This window comes from Cladophialophora psammophila (assembly GCF_000585535.1).
Source record: "Cladophialophora psammophila CBS 110553 chromosome Unknown aczJe-supercont1.12, whole genome shotgun sequence".
Taxonomy (NCBI): Eukaryota; Fungi; Ascomycota; class Eurotiomycetes; order Chaetothyriales; family Herpotrichiellaceae; genus Cladophialophora; species Cladophialophora psammophila.
The window spans coordinates 883,424-899,695 of record NW_006912933.1 but is presented as its reverse complement, the minus strand read 5'-3'; the positions used below and the strand labels follow the sequence as shown (position 1 = coordinate 899,695).

General features: G+C 52.3%; 8 protein-coding genes across 8 annotated transcripts; 2 read left to right on the top strand and 6 right to left on the bottom strand.

Moving 5' to 3' along the window:
* Nucleotides 1-1,094: 1,094 nt before the first annotated feature.
* Nucleotides 1,095-1,763, bottom strand: A1O5_08008 (uncharacterized protein; the record flags this gene model as incomplete). Its single annotated transcript, XM_007748593.1, has 1 exon — nt 1,095-1,763. The coding sequence occupies one exon, from the start codon at nt 1,761-1,763 to the stop codon at nt 1,095-1,097; it is 669 nt and encodes a 222-aa protein (XP_007746783.1).
* A 420-nt stretch (nt 1,764-2,183) lies between these two features.
* A1O5_08007 (kynureninase 1) lies at nt 2,184-3,741 on the top strand (the record flags this gene model as incomplete). The annotated part of the gene is made up of 3 exons (XM_007748592.1): nt 2,184-2,702; nt 2,758-3,232; nt 3,284-3,741. 3 exons carry the CDS (start codon nt 2,184-2,186, stop codon nt 3,739-3,741), a joined length of 1,452 nt encoding a protein of 483 aa, XP_007746782.1.
* Nucleotides 3,742-4,001: 260 nt separating this feature from the next.
* A1O5_08006 (uncharacterized protein) lies at nt 4,002-5,722 on the bottom strand (the record flags this gene model as incomplete). The annotated part of the gene is made up of 2 exons (XM_007748591.1): nt 4,002-5,517; nt 5,574-5,722. 2 exons carry the CDS (start codon nt 5,720-5,722, stop codon nt 4,002-4,004), a joined length of 1,665 nt encoding a protein of 554 aa, XP_007746781.1.
* A 404-nt stretch (nt 5,723-6,126) lies between these two features.
* A1O5_08005 (uncharacterized protein) lies at nt 6,127-7,692 on the top strand (the record flags this gene model as incomplete). Its single annotated transcript, XM_007748590.1, has 4 exons — nt 6,127-6,240; nt 6,296-6,448; nt 6,495-6,849; nt 6,896-7,692. 4 exons carry the CDS (start codon nt 6,127-6,129, stop codon nt 7,690-7,692), a joined length of 1,419 nt encoding a protein of 472 aa, XP_007746780.1.
* Nucleotides 7,693-7,711: 19 nt separating this feature from the next.
* Nucleotides 7,712-8,998, bottom strand: A1O5_08004 (uncharacterized protein; the record flags this gene model as incomplete). The annotated part of the gene is made up of 1 exon (XM_007748589.1): nt 7,712-8,998. The coding sequence occupies one exon, from the start codon at nt 8,996-8,998 to the stop codon at nt 7,712-7,714; it is 1,287 nt and encodes a 428-aa protein (XP_007746779.1).
* A 591-nt stretch (nt 8,999-9,589) lies between these two features.
* On the bottom strand, nt 9,590-12,200 carry A1O5_08003 (beta-glucosidase; the record flags this gene model as incomplete). The annotated part of the gene is made up of 3 exons (XM_007748588.1): nt 9,590-11,405; nt 11,457-11,934; nt 11,984-12,200. 3 exons carry the CDS (start codon nt 12,198-12,200, stop codon nt 9,590-9,592), a joined length of 2,511 nt encoding a protein of 836 aa, XP_007746778.1.
* A 1,218-nt stretch (nt 12,201-13,418) lies between these two features.
* Nucleotides 13,419-14,564, bottom strand: A1O5_08002 (uncharacterized protein; the record flags this gene model as incomplete). The annotated part of the gene is made up of 2 exons (XM_007748587.1): nt 13,419-14,240; nt 14,412-14,564. The coding sequence occupies 2 exons, from the start codon at nt 14,562-14,564 to the stop codon at nt 13,419-13,421; spliced, it is 975 nt and encodes a 324-aa protein (XP_007746777.1).
* Nucleotides 14,565-15,144: 580 nt separating this feature from the next.
* A1O5_08001 (uncharacterized protein) lies at nt 15,145-16,146 on the bottom strand (the record flags this gene model as incomplete). Its single annotated transcript, XM_007748586.1, has 2 exons — nt 15,145-15,732; nt 15,793-16,146. The coding sequence occupies 2 exons, from the start codon at nt 16,144-16,146 to the stop codon at nt 15,145-15,147; spliced, it is 942 nt and encodes a 313-aa protein (XP_007746776.1).
* Nucleotides 16,147-16,272: the final 126 nt, after the last annotated feature.

Genomic DNA, 16,272 nt, shown 5'->3' with positions numbered 1-16,272 from the left:
TCCTGCTCCCTCACTTCCGACAATTTCTCACCATGACCTCGACGTCACCGAAGAGGATCCTTCGTACGACGAAACCGAAGTCGAGCACAAAACCCAGCACCAACCTCGACATCACTCTCATGGCTGGTCCAAGCGGTATCACCGGCACTACCCTTGAACCTTCTCCGACTTGTCCCAGCTCTCGCAACTCTGGCATGGCCCGAAAGATACGGACGCGGCAAAGTCAGTCCTCCTCGACTCGCTGAAGTCGACAGATTCCCCTCCGTCTAAAACAGTCAAGACCAAAAGTGGAGAAACGGCGGCTGAAGCTCGAACCACCGTAAGGCGTCCACAGCCAACTCTAGGAGCTTTATTTTGATGGAGTGACACCCTCGAATCACTGACGACTTTCATAGTCCCAACTCAACACCGATGTCATGAAGGCCGCCTTTCTACTCGCGTACAACACTATATGCACAGACACTACCACTTCTAACGACGGTGGCGATGAAGACCAACCCATCGAGCTCCCAACTCCTATCCACCAATGCGATTGGATCGAATCTTTTCTCCTAATTCGAGGGCATAACAACACGATTATCAGCACAATTGTCAATGGCGCACGGACTCTGCTACAATATAGGCAGTTGAGAGACCATCGATTTAAAACTATGAGAAGCTCAAGATGGACGTGGAACTTGTGACAAAGGAGATCAGAGAGATCGCAAGATCGTACGACTCGAGCAGGGCTTGGCAGGTTCCGGAGCTCACGCTGAAAGACCTACCGGAGCGAGAAATCCAGAGTATGTGCTGGGCGTATAAGACGCTTTATCAGACCTATACCTCGAGCCACCGAAATGCTTCCTGGATATGTAGGCGTCAGGCGTCGTTGTGTTGCTTAGCACGAGCTGTGGTGCATATCAAATGCCTTCTTTGTTGAGCAGGGAGGAAATCTGTGAACGCCACAGGGCCAGAATTCCCAGACGAGTCCAACCCCGATAAATACACTCACACATATTCCGCACGACACCCATCCCGCTAATAGATACAACGTAATTCGCAACCTTTCCCTTCTCATCCGTCTCTCCTCTAGTCTTCTTCATGGCTGCGGTTGATCACTCAACGTCGAAACTCGTACCACATCCACAACTGCTCGTCGCGCGCGGATTGCCCACAACCTTGAACTGACTTCCGATCAACTCCTGCGTGAAATCGATGGTGCTGCCTTTCAACAACTCCAGACTCGCAGAGTCCATGACCACCTCTGCTTTTCCAGGCCCTGTTGTCCGCGCCGTCTCATCGTCATCGGCATTTGAGAATATAGTGTCTTCTTCGGCGTCGATCTTCGAAGAGTCCTCAAGGGACATCAGATATTGGAATCCGTGGCAGCCGCCCGAGGTCACTGTGACGCGCAGGTGGGAATCTGGCGGCGAAGCTGAGGAGGAGGAAGAGGTAAGAGAGTTCTTCTGCGGAGGCGCGCTGGTGATCTGTTTCAGGCGTTTGGCAGCTCGCTCGGAGATCGTGATCGTCATTTCTTTCCCGTCTTCGTCGACGCGGGGGTTCTGCACGACAACTGTCGCCGGCCTGATGCGTGTGCTGGACATGTTTCTTCTTTGCCCCGAGTAATTCTCTTCCAGAGACGCTATGGGACGACGGGGATTCGCTTGTCCGGGGTTTGTCATCTGCTGTCGTGAAGCATTGGAGATGGCTCGACATGCTCGGAGGTAGGTCGTAGGATCCTGTGGCCGCCGTAGGGGACGTGCAGCGCGGAAAGAGAGTCTCATGGTGTTTTGGGACATGGCTCCCAGTCTCTGTCTCTTCCTGTCTCTCCAATAACTCTGTATGTAGGCAGTTTGGCAGTGAAGTTCTTTGTCGGCGAAAAATGGGGAAGCCAGAGACAAATGACGACGATAGAGATGCGGCGGCCGGAAGAATCTCGGCTGCTGACAATTACGAATTACGTCGGTTCTTAGGTAGTTCCTTGAACTGTCGATGAACGAGTGCAGTGTGTGACTAGAAAAAAAAGGAAATTAACACAACGAGCCAGAAAAGAACGAGAGGGGGCCCAAAGAGGGCCTTCACAGATAGCACACCTCAGAGTGCTCGGCATCGGCAAAGTGACGAGGCTCACAGAAGCCCATTTGTGTCATTCACAGAGTCGAATCAAACTCGGCTGTACAAGAGGGTGATATTCGCCCGTGACTATGTCAGAAGCACCTGGCGCCCTCCAATCTGCCAACGATTCCATCGATCCATTTTCGCGAGACTATGCCCACGCGCTCGATGCCACGGACCCGCTGGCTCATTTTCGATCAGAATTTCACATTCCGACTCGGGCAGATCTGAAGAGGCCGACCCTGGTCAAGTCGCCTGAAGAAGAGCCCTCTCAGCCTTGCACATACCTGTGCGGCAACTCCCTTGGTCTTCAGCCCGTCAGGACGGCAAACCTGGTCAACTCCTTCCTCACACAATGGCGGACAAAAGGAGTGTTGGGGCATTTCGTCGAACATTCTGACTCCTCTTTACAGCCATTCTTGCACATCGATGACCATGCCGCGAAACTCATGGCTCCGATTGTGGGAGCGGTCGAGTCGGAAGTCGCCGTCATGGGTTCCTTGACGGCAAACTTGCATCTCCTAATGTCGAGTTTCTACCGTCCCAGCAAAAAGGGCCAAGGGAAATGGAAGATTCTCCTCGAGGGCAAGGCCTTTCCCAGTGATCATGTGAGTAGAATTCTCCGTTGGAGGCTTGGAGAGGAGCTGTTGACAGCACAACCAGTATGCAGTCGAATCGCAAATCATCCACCATGATCTGGATCCTGGAGAAGCAATGGTTTTGTTGGAACCCATCGATGCCAAATTTCCCATCTTGTCTACCGAACAAATCCTTCAAACCATCGACACCCACGCCTCAGAGCTCGCCTTAATCCTCCTACCAGGCATCCAATTCTACACTGGTCAATATTTCGACATCCCTCGCATCACAGCCCATGCTCACTCGCACGGCATATTGATTGGCTGGGACCTGGCTCATGCCGCTGGCAATGTTGACCTCAAGCTGCATGATTGGAATGTCGATTTCGCAGCTTGGTGCAGCTATAAATATCTCAACTCTGGTCCGGGAGCAATGGCCGGTATCTTTATCAATGAGAAGTTCGGGAAAGTTGATATGGAAAGCCCAACACACAAGTTCTGGCCCCGCTTGACTGGCTGGTGGGGAGATGATAAATCCAGCAGATTCCAAATGACGAACAGTAAGTTTGATTCGATGTGATTCGTAATGCTCGGCTGATTTGACCTGGAAGAATTTGTCCCTCGACCCGGTGCCGCGGGTTACCAGCTGTCGAATCCGAGCGGGCTCGATCTTGCCGCAGTCATTGCCTCATTGCAAATATTCAACGAAACGTCGATGAGGGAGCTACGGGAGAAATCTCTGCGCTTAACCAACTACTTGGAGCAGCTCTTGGACGCCATCAAGTTGAGAAACCCGCGGAAATTCGACATCATCACTGCTAGAAATCCGCAAGAACGAGGCGCCCAGCTGAGCATTCGGTTGGCACCTGGTTTGCTTGATGCTGTCCTGGAGCATCTAGAATGTGAAGGCGTCATTGTCGATGAGAGGAAACCAGATGTCATCAGAGTTGCTCCGGCACCCTTGTACAACTCCTTCGCTGATGTCTTCCACTTCTACCAGGTTCTGGAAGGAGCTTTGGGCGAGGAGGCACCGTCCACCGAGAGGCCACGCCAAGCGTCAGAAGGGTAGGCAGGTCTCTGGAGCGAACAGCCACCATTGCCACATGCGGTTGTTTATGTTACTGGGCCATCAGGCATCTCCTATCGTGTCCAGCCATAGAAATCCCATAGCTAGAGCCTCGTGAATCGCTTCAGCGTACTATCGCCCTGTTCTATGCCACGCCCAAACAAGTCGCACGCATTCGTTCGACCAAAGTCTGGAAAGTCGTGCCATTTCAGAAATGTGCCGGGATTCGCATAGACTGGTTGTCTCACAGAGGCCAATTCGAACTAATCCTCCTCGCTGTCGCTGGGGTCGGCCTCCCGCCACAGGACAAAATCAAACCGGCCATCGAGGTTTGCTCGCATGTACTCGCGAATCATCTCTTGAGTCTCCTCTGACAAATCATAGTCGGGATCGACGGCCATCAGCGATAGATTGAACCCCTTTTGCTTCTCAGGATCAAGACTCATCAAGAACTCCATGATCGCACCCAAGTGGAACCGTGTCATAGCGTACAACGTGAGGTTCTTCAAGTATCTGAGGTTTGCCAGAGGCTGGAGAATGTCGGCCGACACTTCGCCTCCACTTGTCCAAAATTCTTCAAGCAATGGTAGGCTCACAGCGAGGGAGATGATGTGCTCTTCGGTGAACTCATCAGAGACGTCTTTCAAGACAAGCTCTCTTAGATTCGTCAAGTTGCACAATCCCTCAACCATGAATTGCAGGTCATCAGGCATCGTATCTTCACCATTCCCCTTAAGCCATACCGACTCGAGGGTCCTCTGCTCGGCCAATGCACTGTGGAATAACTGGGAATTGGTATGGCGTACGGTGTAGCCTTCGAGAGAGAGGCGGGTCAGCCTTACATTGGGGGAACACAATACTCTGGAGAGTAAAGCGGGACCATCGACGAATTTCTTCAAACTGAGATCGCGGAGGGTATTGCAAGAGCTTAACCATTCGACGACTTCCAGAAATACTTCATTGTTTCGAACCTCCAGCTGGACGCTTCCGTAGTTGTCACCAAGCTTCAGTGTATGAATTTCTGTGCAGTCCTTGAGCGCGTTCAGGTTCCGCACAGCATCCTGGTTCAAACTCCCCAAGTCCAATTGTTGCAGTGTTTTGTGCCGGCCGAGTGCTTGAAAGGATTGCTTTCCAAGATTATTGTTGCTGATCATTTCAAAGTAACTCAGCGTATCTGGTTTGAGCTCGTTCAAGAAAGTGGCAAACGCCTCGTCTGCATCCGGAGACATCCATTCATGAAGAGTTAAATTGCGAAAATTGTCACAATGCTCGGCAATTGCGGCTCCGGCGCCGTTGACCAGGGCGTCGCCTTTCCAAAGTACCATCGTCTCCAGCTTTGGAGAGCGAGATATCCACCTCGGTAAGAACCCTGGACTAATATGACCATCAATCTCTTCTAACAGTGTCGACTTCGCGGTCACCGCGTCTCCAATTGCATTCACTGTAGCAACGACGTCTACCACCTGCCTCTTATATTCGGTCTTCGAAAAATGGAAAGACTGGAGCTTCCCAGCAAAGAACTGCTTTCGAACAGGACCTGTGAATTTAGGGTCTTCCAACATAAGTGATAAATTCCGGAAATCCAGGGTTTTGATGTAGCGACAGTAGGGCTTGTAAGTAACGTGATCGTCGAGACTCGACAAAGTGATGGAGCGCCATAACACAGTCCATTTCCGGTATGACTGTGCCTGTTCAGTGGCCTTGGTTACGAAGTCCACTGGCTGTTGTCGGACTTCTAAGTCATCTCTCTGCTCGAATGCCGGAGAATACTGATGTAGTCTGTGGCAAGTCAGTCACCAAAGCACGGTCTGAAGGCTGACGCCTCGCCCACTCACTGATACATGGTCCGCAGCGCGGGGTCTGCGAAAGACTTTGAACTAAGTGCGCATGTGTAAAGCGAGCCAAATTCTCTCTCGTGTCCCAGTTCCTCACATATCATGGACAGGAGTTCATCTGGGAGGATAGCGCCCTGATATGCAGACATGGTCGAGTCCTCAGAGCTCCAGCAGGCAGCACGGGCGATAGTGATATCCAAAAGGGAAGGGGCCCGATAAGAGGATGGAGACGAGGTGGTCTGAAAACGAGGACAGCAAGCTCCAAGCTCCCTCAGATGTATGTTTGATAAAGAGGATGCGATGGCAAACACGGAGTAATCATCAATTGATATCTGAAAATGGCATTGACGGCACCTGAGCGTCAGAGTCGAGGTTGAAATGACATCACGCCTTTGATACGCCCTCGACGCGTCAACTCGCGTCTACAGTACTTATTATTCCTCCGTACCTACATATCTAGATAGGCACCTACAGTAGTTTGTAGGCCCCTACCTCTTTTGCTTCTTCACATCTCCATTGGCCAGCTGCATCCAACACCCAACGTCCAACACCCATGCCAACTCTCCTGTTCACTGTGGCTCCTTCGGGAGCTGCGTCCTTCCATGATCTTCTCACCTGCCTGGCAAAGTTCGACGAGGATGTTTCTCTGGAAGCGACACCTCAATTTGTAAGGCTACTCTCTGCGCAGACAAACGAGACCTAACCAACGCATCCCGTAAAAGTTTCGGCTTTCAAGTCTGAATATTTCAAAAACTGCCCATGCTGCATTCACACTCGGTTCATCATTTTTCGATAAGTACCACTTTTCGCCTGGACCGAGGACGGCTTCCGGCTCTGCTCTGCCAAAGCAATGGTCTTGCAAGCTCCAAATTCGGGTAAGCCTTTGCCCTGTTCTTCTGGACGAAACTCTTAACAATCCAGGCTCTCCTGTCCATTTTCAAGCGTCGCCTGGGTGACCAACGGGACAAGGACACCGCCCTCGAAACTTGCGACTGCGAGCTACAGGCCAATCCGGATCAGCCGGAATGTCGACTGGTATTCCGTTTGAATTGCCGGCAGGGCGTGGTCAAGACATATCGCCTGTTCTACCAAGCCGGAGAAATTCTGCACGCGGCTTTTGACAAAATCGGATCGCCCAACTATTGGTCCATATCATCGCGAACGCTGCGAGATATCGTAGAGTATTTCGGACCCAAGACTGATCAGCTGGATTGGTATTTTCAGAATGGAAAAGTAACTTTCACAAGTTACACGGAGAAGATCCAGGCTGGAAGAGGTATGCCCCCTCGACGACCCGTTGCTTCTTATTAACATTCGCACAGAAATCCTCAAGCAACCCATGCACACCTCTGTGGCTCTCGAGCGAAAAGATTTCAGTGACTTCAATGTTCAGGAAGGGTTACATATCGGCACTGTGGTCAAAGACTTCCGCGCGATCGTAGCACACGCGGAGACCATGCATACTCAAGTGACCGCGAGATACTCACGAGGAAATCGACCCATGCAGATCAGCTATGGAGAAAATGGACTCCAAGCTGACTTCACTCTGATGACGAGAGGCTCTGCAAATGTCCCAAGCAGTGCGCCAACCGCGGCAACGCCAGCCCGAGATCTATCCATGCGTCCTACATCGCGACCTCCTGAAACACCAGTCCTAGCTTCACGAACCTCGGCTATGAATTCTCGACCTGCAATAAGTTCGGATGCCAGCATGCCACCTCCAGCACGCGGTTCCTTGCACGCTCGAGACCAACCTACACAATCTGCATTTGCTAAAGCAGATTCAGAAAACTCTGCTCGGCCTCTTGCTGCAGAACCCGCGCCCTCTGTAGATATCGATCCACACAGCCTCTTCATTCCCGCCGATGACGACGACCACCAATGGGACGAACCCAATTTTGAAGAAGAGGCCGACATTGTGACGTGGGATCACACCGCGGACAACGCTGCATCAGCACCGAACTCGACGCGCCGAATTCGCGACTCTGAACTGCATTCTTTCGCCTCGATGACGGAGCAGGAGCAGCACGATCGGACGACAGACCTGACGGGGTCACGATTTCCGACGGAGATCGCTCCAACGCAGCGACTTTCGCAGGTGAAAGGGATTTTTGACTGACCAAGGTGCCTGTTGGGTCTCACCCATCCTTTTCCCCGCAAATTACGAAGCTCGTGGCACACCCAGCTGCCACGTTCTTGGCAACAACATCTTCGTCGAGTTTTGGCAAGGGAACCACGTTGTATCGACCGACCACGTTCCCTCTTGGATCCAGCTCCTCGCCGCAGTTCCCATGTTCGCCCCATCCCCAAGCGATGACTTCGTTGTTCTCGCTGAGGGCGACACAGTGCTCACTTCCCGCCGCCAGAGTCTGGACGAGCGGAAGGCCAGCTGGAGGAAGTTGGCCGTGGTCATTTCTGCCTGCACCCTGCAGCGACTGGTCCAACAATCGACGCGAGAGGATGTAAATTGAGCTCCAACCGGAAGCCATCATATCTTCCTCTTCCGCCGTCCACTTAAGATCTTTCTGGTCGAAGAACCTGATGTCCCCCCAGACTACCGGCCGCCTCCCCGTCTTGACGAAAACGGTATACTCCCTCCCGAGCATCACTCTCTCCGGCATCCAAGGCATTAGATCCTCTCCATCGACTACTGGACCGAGACTCCGGGGGGCCCACACAATTTTCTCTGTCCTCGGCTGTTCTCCAAGCTGGCCTTTCCGACAATTTCCCCAACCGTAGACCCGCCCATTCGAAAGTAGGACAATAACATGGGCTACACATCCCTCAATATTAAGAATTTCGACAACTTCGCCACGACCTGAAACCGAATCAACTTCAAATAGTTCCTTCACCTGCCCATTCGTAGAAGTCACACTAGGACCTAAGCCGAGCTCGCCTTTAGTACCAATTCCCCACCCGACGATGGCCTTGCCATCTACGACTGCGAAGGAAGCGCCCCAAGTCGCCGCAATATCAGTTACCACAGTGCGTGGTCCAGTGTTCCTTCGTGAGATTCCAAACGTGGAAAACGGATCGGTAATCTCTTCGAATACCACACTGCAGTCAGACTTGATGTCCTCTGCGACGACGCGCGTCATGCCCGTGTTTCCAGCAATGAACAACCGCCCATCGGTCGTGAGGAGGAGGGTATGGTTCCCTCCTGCGACGAGCTTCTTGACATCACATACTTGTGCTGGAGCGCTCCCTTCCACGGGATTTCTCCTGTCAAAGTTTAGACCATGGTCGGAATTCTCTCCCCGCTTGTGGGTGCGGAAGAGGCATCTCTCAGGCCGTGAGACATCTTCCGTATGGCCGATCCCCAACTGTCCTGAACCGTTGGAGCCAAATGCATACATGACCGGCGTCGACGCAGCGAGCGCCAGATCGCCATTTGGAGCAAGATTTGATCGCGAGGCCGTGTTCATGGGTCACCGCGGCCCACTGATGTAGGTTTCAGGGCGGGCAAAAGTCGCTACTGTAGGAGTGTGGCACATTGAGAAAGGGGTCAAAAACCTGCTCTGCATCCGAAACGTCGCCGGACTCGAAGAGGTTCCCTACATGAGGTGTTGAGAACAAGTCAAGAGCCAATGAGAACTTTCACAAATGACGAGGTGATGGATTGTCATGGTCTTGGCATGTTCGAACGCAGACTCGGTCGGAGCAAGGCTGGCCGGCTGGCTGGCTGACTGACTGACTGACTGACTGACAAAGTTCCGCAAAGGATCAAAGACATTTCCTTCTGGAGCATTCACCTACTCAAGCTTGTGTTTTCTATTTCTCGTGGCATGCTCTTCTACGTGGTCATGATTCCTGAACATGTTATACACAACACAAGGTGTTGGGCCGTTTCCGCCACTCAGGGGCTTGGTCAATATCGCCCCCCCCCTAGGGGCAATGATGATGCCCAATTGGAAAGAGTCGAGCAAATGGCCATCGTCGAAAAGCGAGCACTAAGCCAAGGGGGCGTCTAAGTAAGTAATGCATGTCTCGAAACGTTGTCGACACAACTGTGCCTTCTATAACCCCCTCCACCACACCGTCTGCTTCACTCGAATCTGGGCCTTATGCGGCGTATTGGCACTGGAGTCGCCCACCAGCACATCAAATACATCTTTCTCCATCACCCACGCATCCCTTGCCTCGTCCCAAAAACTTGTGGCGTATTTCTTAGAAATCACAATCTCGACCTTCTCGCTCTGACCAGCTTTCACAAAGACCTTTGTGAAACCTTTCAATTCCTTGTGAGGTCTATTGATGCTTGGGTTCTGCTGCGCGACATAGACTTGGACGACCTGCGCACCGTCAAACTTGCCGGTGTTTGATACTGTGGCAGACACCACGACGTCGACATCATCGTCGCTGACAAATACATCCTTGACCTCGAAGGTCGTGTAACTGAGACCATGGCCGAAAGGGAAGGCGACTTCCTTCTTGGTCTTTTCGTAGAACCGATACCCAACATAGACATCTTCACCGTAGATGGCTCGGTTGCGCTCGGATTTGTAGTTCAGAAAAGCCGGGTTGTCTTCGTTCTTGACGGGGAAACTCAGGGGCAACTTGCCGCTGGGGTTGGTGTTGGCGAAGATGACGTCTGCAATAGCATTGCCTGTTTCGTTACCACCGTACCATGCTTGAAGTACGGCGGGAGCATCCTTGAGCCAAGGCATTGTGACGGGCGTTCCGGATTGGATGACGACGGCCGTGTTGGGATTGACCGCGAGAACGGCCTTGATTAGATCATCACTACCTGGTGGTAGGTCCATGTGTTCGCGGTCATAGCCTTCTGATTCCCACTCACTGTTCAGCCCTGCGCACAGGATAACTTGGTCGACCTCTCTTGCGAGCCGAACAGCTCTTTCGATCTCCGTCTCAATCTCGGCTTTGCGCTCAAGTCCCACCCTCAGTCCTCCCGCACCAAAGCCAGTCGTACCAGGACTGCTAAACGTCATGGTTGGAAGCGTGCCGAAGCTCACTTTGATGTCGTAGGTTGCTCCCTTATCCAGCTTCAGCGTTCCGATCTCTTCTGCGGTGCCAGCGCCAAAGAAAGAGTTGCCCGGGCGTTGATGGGTCTCGTTGTCGACAACACACTCTCCGTCCACGAAGACTTTGCCCGTTCCCGCGCAGCACAAACTAAAGTCATAATCAGTCGTCTCCTCGGGAGTAAAGGTGCCGTCCAATTCGAGCCAATAGAGAGATGACTTGATCAGGGGGTGTTTGTAATCGACCAGAAGGATGTCCGACTTGTTCACAAAAATTTCATCAACTGCCCTCCTGTTTGTCACGGAGGGAGGTTCCAAGAAGACTCTCATGGTCAACCCATTTTCATTCTGCTTGGTCCTGGTCAACCGCGTCATGAGTGGAAGTGCTTTCCAGCCGGGTGCACCGAGAGCATATTTCGCGTCTGGCACCTGTTTCCGGATTCCATCAAGAGGGCTGGTAGCATAGTATGGCAACAGTGAAGCCGAACCACCACCGCAGTAGGCAGCATAAGCCGCATTTGGACCAATGATGGCAGTTGTTTTCTGTTTTGCGAACGGCAAGATGTTGTTGTCATTTTTCATCAAGACAATCCCGTTGGACGACAGCGAGCGAAGAAGGGCAGAGGTCTCAGGGGAGTCAACTGTGGTTTCTGGTGCGTTTTCTGGGATACCAAGAGGCTGGACCTTCTTGACCAGCTTGAGGATCTCGCGAACTCTTTCATCGAGGTCATGCACAGTAAGCTTACCACAGCCGAGGGCTTGATTGACTAAATGTCCACGGATGTAGGAAGGACCAGGCATTTCAAGGTCGAGTCCTGCTTTGATTGCTTCGGTGGTTGAGTAAGTCCCAAACCTGCTTCGGTCAGAGAATGCAAGGCCCGCTTCATACACAGTCGTGGCTTACCAGTCGCTCATGGTTAGCCCGTCAAAGCCCCATTCACCACGAAGAACATCCTTGATCAATCGTGGGTTCTCGCTTGCATGTGTACCATTGACCTTGTTGTACGCAGTCATGTAGCAATCTGGCTTGGAGTCTCTCTGCGCGATCATGAAGGGCATTAAGTATATCTCTCGTAGTGCTCGTTCCGTTAAAATGCTGTCGACGGCTTGTCTTTGGTCCTCTTGGTCATTGCAGACATAGTGCTTGATTGTCGCAGCAACGCCAGTCGATTGAATACCGTTGATGGTTGCTGCACTCATGGCACCCGCGAGATATGGGTCTTCGCTGAAGCTCTCAAACCCACGACCGCCCAGTGGCGATCTTTGCATGTTCGTCGTCGGACCTAGAATCACAGAGGCTCCTTTGGCGATAGCCTCAGCACCCTGCAATGCCCCGCCTTTCCCAACGAGATTGGTGTCCCATGTTGCTGCAAGTCCGGTCCCTATACTATGTCAACGACATCTCGGTCATTTTCCAGCACGGGGACTTACCACAAGGAAGGCAGGCAGCGGGCACGCCGTTGAAGAATCGCGTCCCACGAACACCGTTGGGCCCGTCGGAGACTCGTATAGATGGGACTCCCAGACGATGTACGGGAGCAGTGTGCCAGAAATCAATGCCGGACAGCAGGGCGACTTTCTCCGTCGTGTTCAGCTGCGAAAGAACGTCTTCCACATCAAAACTCGTCTGCACAGGTAAGGACCCCATTTTCGAGTCGTCCTAGGCTGCAGTAGAAGCACAGAAAGCTGAAATATGACAAGAGCAAAGCGCAGGCACAACTCAAGACCTGGATAGAAGCGGCAATGTCAAGTATTTAAAGAAAATCTGTGGGATTCAGATAGTGACAGAAGTCTCTTGTGAATCGAAGAGTGGTGAATGAGTACCAATGGAAGAACTTCGGATATTTAGAAAAGGGAAATAGGTGAGACCCAGGGCGTGAAAGTATGGGGAGCAAACAGAAAGGGTCATGGGAAGTGTGAGCCCGCATGCAGCAGCGACAGCCGCAACGCTTGCCTAGTCGCTGCGCCGGCATGTCCAGCGGCAAAGGCCCGAGCATTTGTCAGAAGCATTCATGGTCGAGAGCAGCCGTGTCCCACAAGCATAGGGATGGTCTGCATGGCATTGAGATAGCTGAATCTGATGGGAGAAGAATACGAAAACGATACTGATGAGGAAGGCGGAGCACAATCAATCCCACCGCGGCTCTCTCTCGCTCTCTCTCTCTCTCTCTCTCTCTCTCTCTCTCTCTCTCTCTCTCTCTCTCACACACACGCACAGAACGAGGCATCCAGCCTCATTCCGGGCGTCTCGGATCATGGAGTAGGTTCGCTCGGGGGCAGGACGCGGAGTATCGGCCAATCGAGGCAAAGTTAGTCGAGGATGAGGGAGACAGACAGAGACAGAGATGGTTGAAAGTGAGGAGATCTGTCCCTGGCCCCTTTTAGGCAGAATCCAAGACATGATGATGATTGGTCCACCGGCTCATCCTCGGCACGCTAGCGAGCTTCAGCTCCATGCTTGGCATAGTTTATCAATTCTCGCTTGGAACGCAATCTTTCCGCGTACTTGCGCGTATCAGACCGCGAGATTGTACAGTATGTACCCAGCGACCAGCTAAGCTATGTACGCAGTATGTACCCTCGAGCCTTTTGCCGCGGCATTGCCGATCCTTCACACGGCCACCTGTGGGCACAGAGTCCAAATACTATAGTCTTATGGTTGCGGCACGTCCCAAGAAAGCAAAGGGAAAGATAGCCGGGTTGACTTTGTATCCACGGTTTCTTTTTGGCTTGCTTGAGAGTGCTGGATATCGGTCATGGCTGTAGATGTTCTGAAAATCGAAATATCTGACACCAGAGCAGTGCTTCTGATGTTTCGTGTGTCTTGCCATGACTCTCGTGGCTCGCTCAGATCTGCGTTCAGAGCTCAAGTCTCCTCATTTGCCGCTTTCTCAGGCACTACTTCCACAACTCTCCAGGTGACGCCCTTGACCATGATCTCATCTCTGAGCTTCCTATTTCCGTCGCATAACCACATACATGGCATGAAAACTCCGTTGTCACAGGGCGTGTTACTGCGCCAGTCCTGAACCCAACTTGCTGCATGGTCGTGTTCTTCCGAAGTACCGGTATTGATTGCCTTGAGATCAGCTTCGACGAGACTGCGAGTCCATCTTTCAACTAGAACAGCATTTCCTTCAGGCGAACCGGATTCTCCTGTGCGCTGACGCATGATGCCTTGACAATAATCCCCTATACGAATGATGACTCCGCTCTCTTGCGGTGAAGAGCCCTGGACCTCCTGATCATCCGGTTTGGCTTGTGTCGTCGCAGCGACACAGGGTGTGCGGGAATCCATTGTAGCACTTGTTGGTGTCACTCGGGTTGGTGGCCCTGTCCAATATTCCTTGTACATTTCAATCTTGCCAGTCTGCGGGTTTTGCATCATCCCCACTTCCATGCAGTCGCCGTTAGGAAGCAAAAATAAATCCCCTTCGTCCGTGATGCCTGGCCCCTTTGAGTCGATCTCGTGCTTCCACACGCAGTGCGCTGAGTAAGGCATCGTAGTCGTATCACCAGTAAAGGGGGCAAATGTCATGTGGGAAGTTCCAGAGAACGCCCAGAATGAAGGGTCCGATGTTATTGGCTTTGATAACTGTCGCTTCCTTGGAAATCTGATGTCGACGAACAAGGACTGTGCAGATGACAGGACAAGCGTATCCGTGTCTTCATAGGGAGGAGTGTAGCCCTGTCCAGATTGTCACGAGGTCAGAAGAAGGCAGTTCTCGTGGGCCCAGTCCCGAGTTTGGTAGAATGCCGCAAATCCACCCCGATTTTGCTCTTTTTACGTTGCATTGAAAATTTCATAGCTTCGAGCCACAGGGTCTTGTCCACTCTCGCCCGGAGAATGGAGACTTACCCAAGCAATGCCTTTCCGTACTGAGATGGAGGGTTTCTGCAAAAAATCCTTCTTCCATTGGGGGAGATCCGCTTCTTCAGCCTTGTCCCCAGCCATCTTCTCAGCCTTACCTATTGTTCCCAATTTCTCACCTAGCATACCGTAGATCTCCATGATTGCAAGATGTAATACGTCCACCTGGACTGGTGCCAGCAAGTGTCGGGGTTCATGGGTCTCACTTCTCAGCTATAAAAAGGAAAGAAGAAGACACCAAAGATTGGGGAAGACAAACATAGATGCCGCGGTGATGTCCGTCGCCCATGCCACTCCCGGAAAGAACTTTCGAGCTGCTTGCGTCTTGCTCTGGCTTCGAAATAAGCAACACGGCATCTATCAACTCTATGATACGAGTTTTCGGATCCTATACTCTTTCGGTTTTTGAGCAGTCTATGAGCTCCCGCGTCCTACTCAATTGACATGCGCTTCACGGTGTAGTGTACGTCATCTGCCTCACATTGCACCGGAAGCTCGCGTTCCTCGAACTGTTGCTATGCCGTTTTGAAGGCCGGTCACTCATCAACGACAGACAAATCTTGTAGACTCATCATCGGTCGCCTCGATATCCGTGCCCAGAATAGCGCGATGAATCAAGGGCTGGACCTGGACCTGGGTTGCCGAGCACCTGTAGCACGGTTTGGACAGTCCGGCTCTTGGGTTCAAACATCATTTCTTTTCACAAAACCAGTGCGTATCGTCAAAGCACTTTGCCTTCCAGCATGCCACTCCCCCGACTCGAAAAGATACCCATAATCCCAAACCCTGAGTAGAACAGTGCCAATGGATATGCCACCAATCCTCTCATGCCCTTCATTCTTCCCACACTGACAAACATTCCGGAACTGCTAAATGTGCACCAGCCAACCGCCATCGCCGTCAGAACATATCCCATGCCCGTGTCCATGGGCAGGAGCACCCCGAACAGCGAGGTGAAGACGAGCGGAAGGAAGCAGTACCCCAAAACGCTTGCGCTTCGCGAATACGTGAGGGTGCTAGAGAAATGGCCTCCATGAGGGTGTCCGCCAGGCCCTTGACCATGATCTCGTTGTGCCTGAGCCATCTGATCTGAATCATTGGGGTCGATGGGTGGTGTCATGAGCGCGAACATCCAGTGTAGAGCTATAGATCCAAACAGTGCAATGCCGTAGATATAGCCGTAGAAGAATTTCCCTGAGAGGGCAAGGAAGGTTCCATAAAGAATCAGGAATAACAGGCCCCCATAGAGATCACTGTCGTCCATAATATGAGGTGATGGGCGCGTCCATGGGTTTAGGACTGTGAGTGTCTGTGTGCCCCCGGCGTCAGCTCAATTATTGCCAGGCAGCGGCCATGTGAGGGCCCTTACCTTTGTCTTAATATGCCCAAAGTTTACGCCCAGCTCCTCCATCAACCCCGGCTCTCCTTCATATCCCTCTGTCCCAAATGCCGCGAGCCAGCCCGTCCTCAGCCCTCCAGAATCTCCCATACGGCCACTAACACCCTGAATTCCAGGCCCACCTCCAAATCCTCCGGAGGAGCCTGCGCCATATCCCGGATATGCGCTTGCCGTATTACTTGTGCCGCCATACCCACCGTAAGAGGCTTGTGAGGGCGTCGTGTGGCCGGAGACGTTTGAGTAGGAAGAAGGGTAGAATTGGAGGTTCGATGCTGCGCTGCCCCCTCCCGCGCCAGGGCCGTAGGGTTGGTTGTAGTAGGACATGGTTTCTTTGGGCCGCTCAGGCCGTCGAGTGGGTTGTGAGCAGGTTCCGTAGATTTGTAGGGGTCTTTGCTCGCGGAGCCGATTAAGAACGGTGGGAAGGGGGAGCTGCAACTGGCAGACAACTCA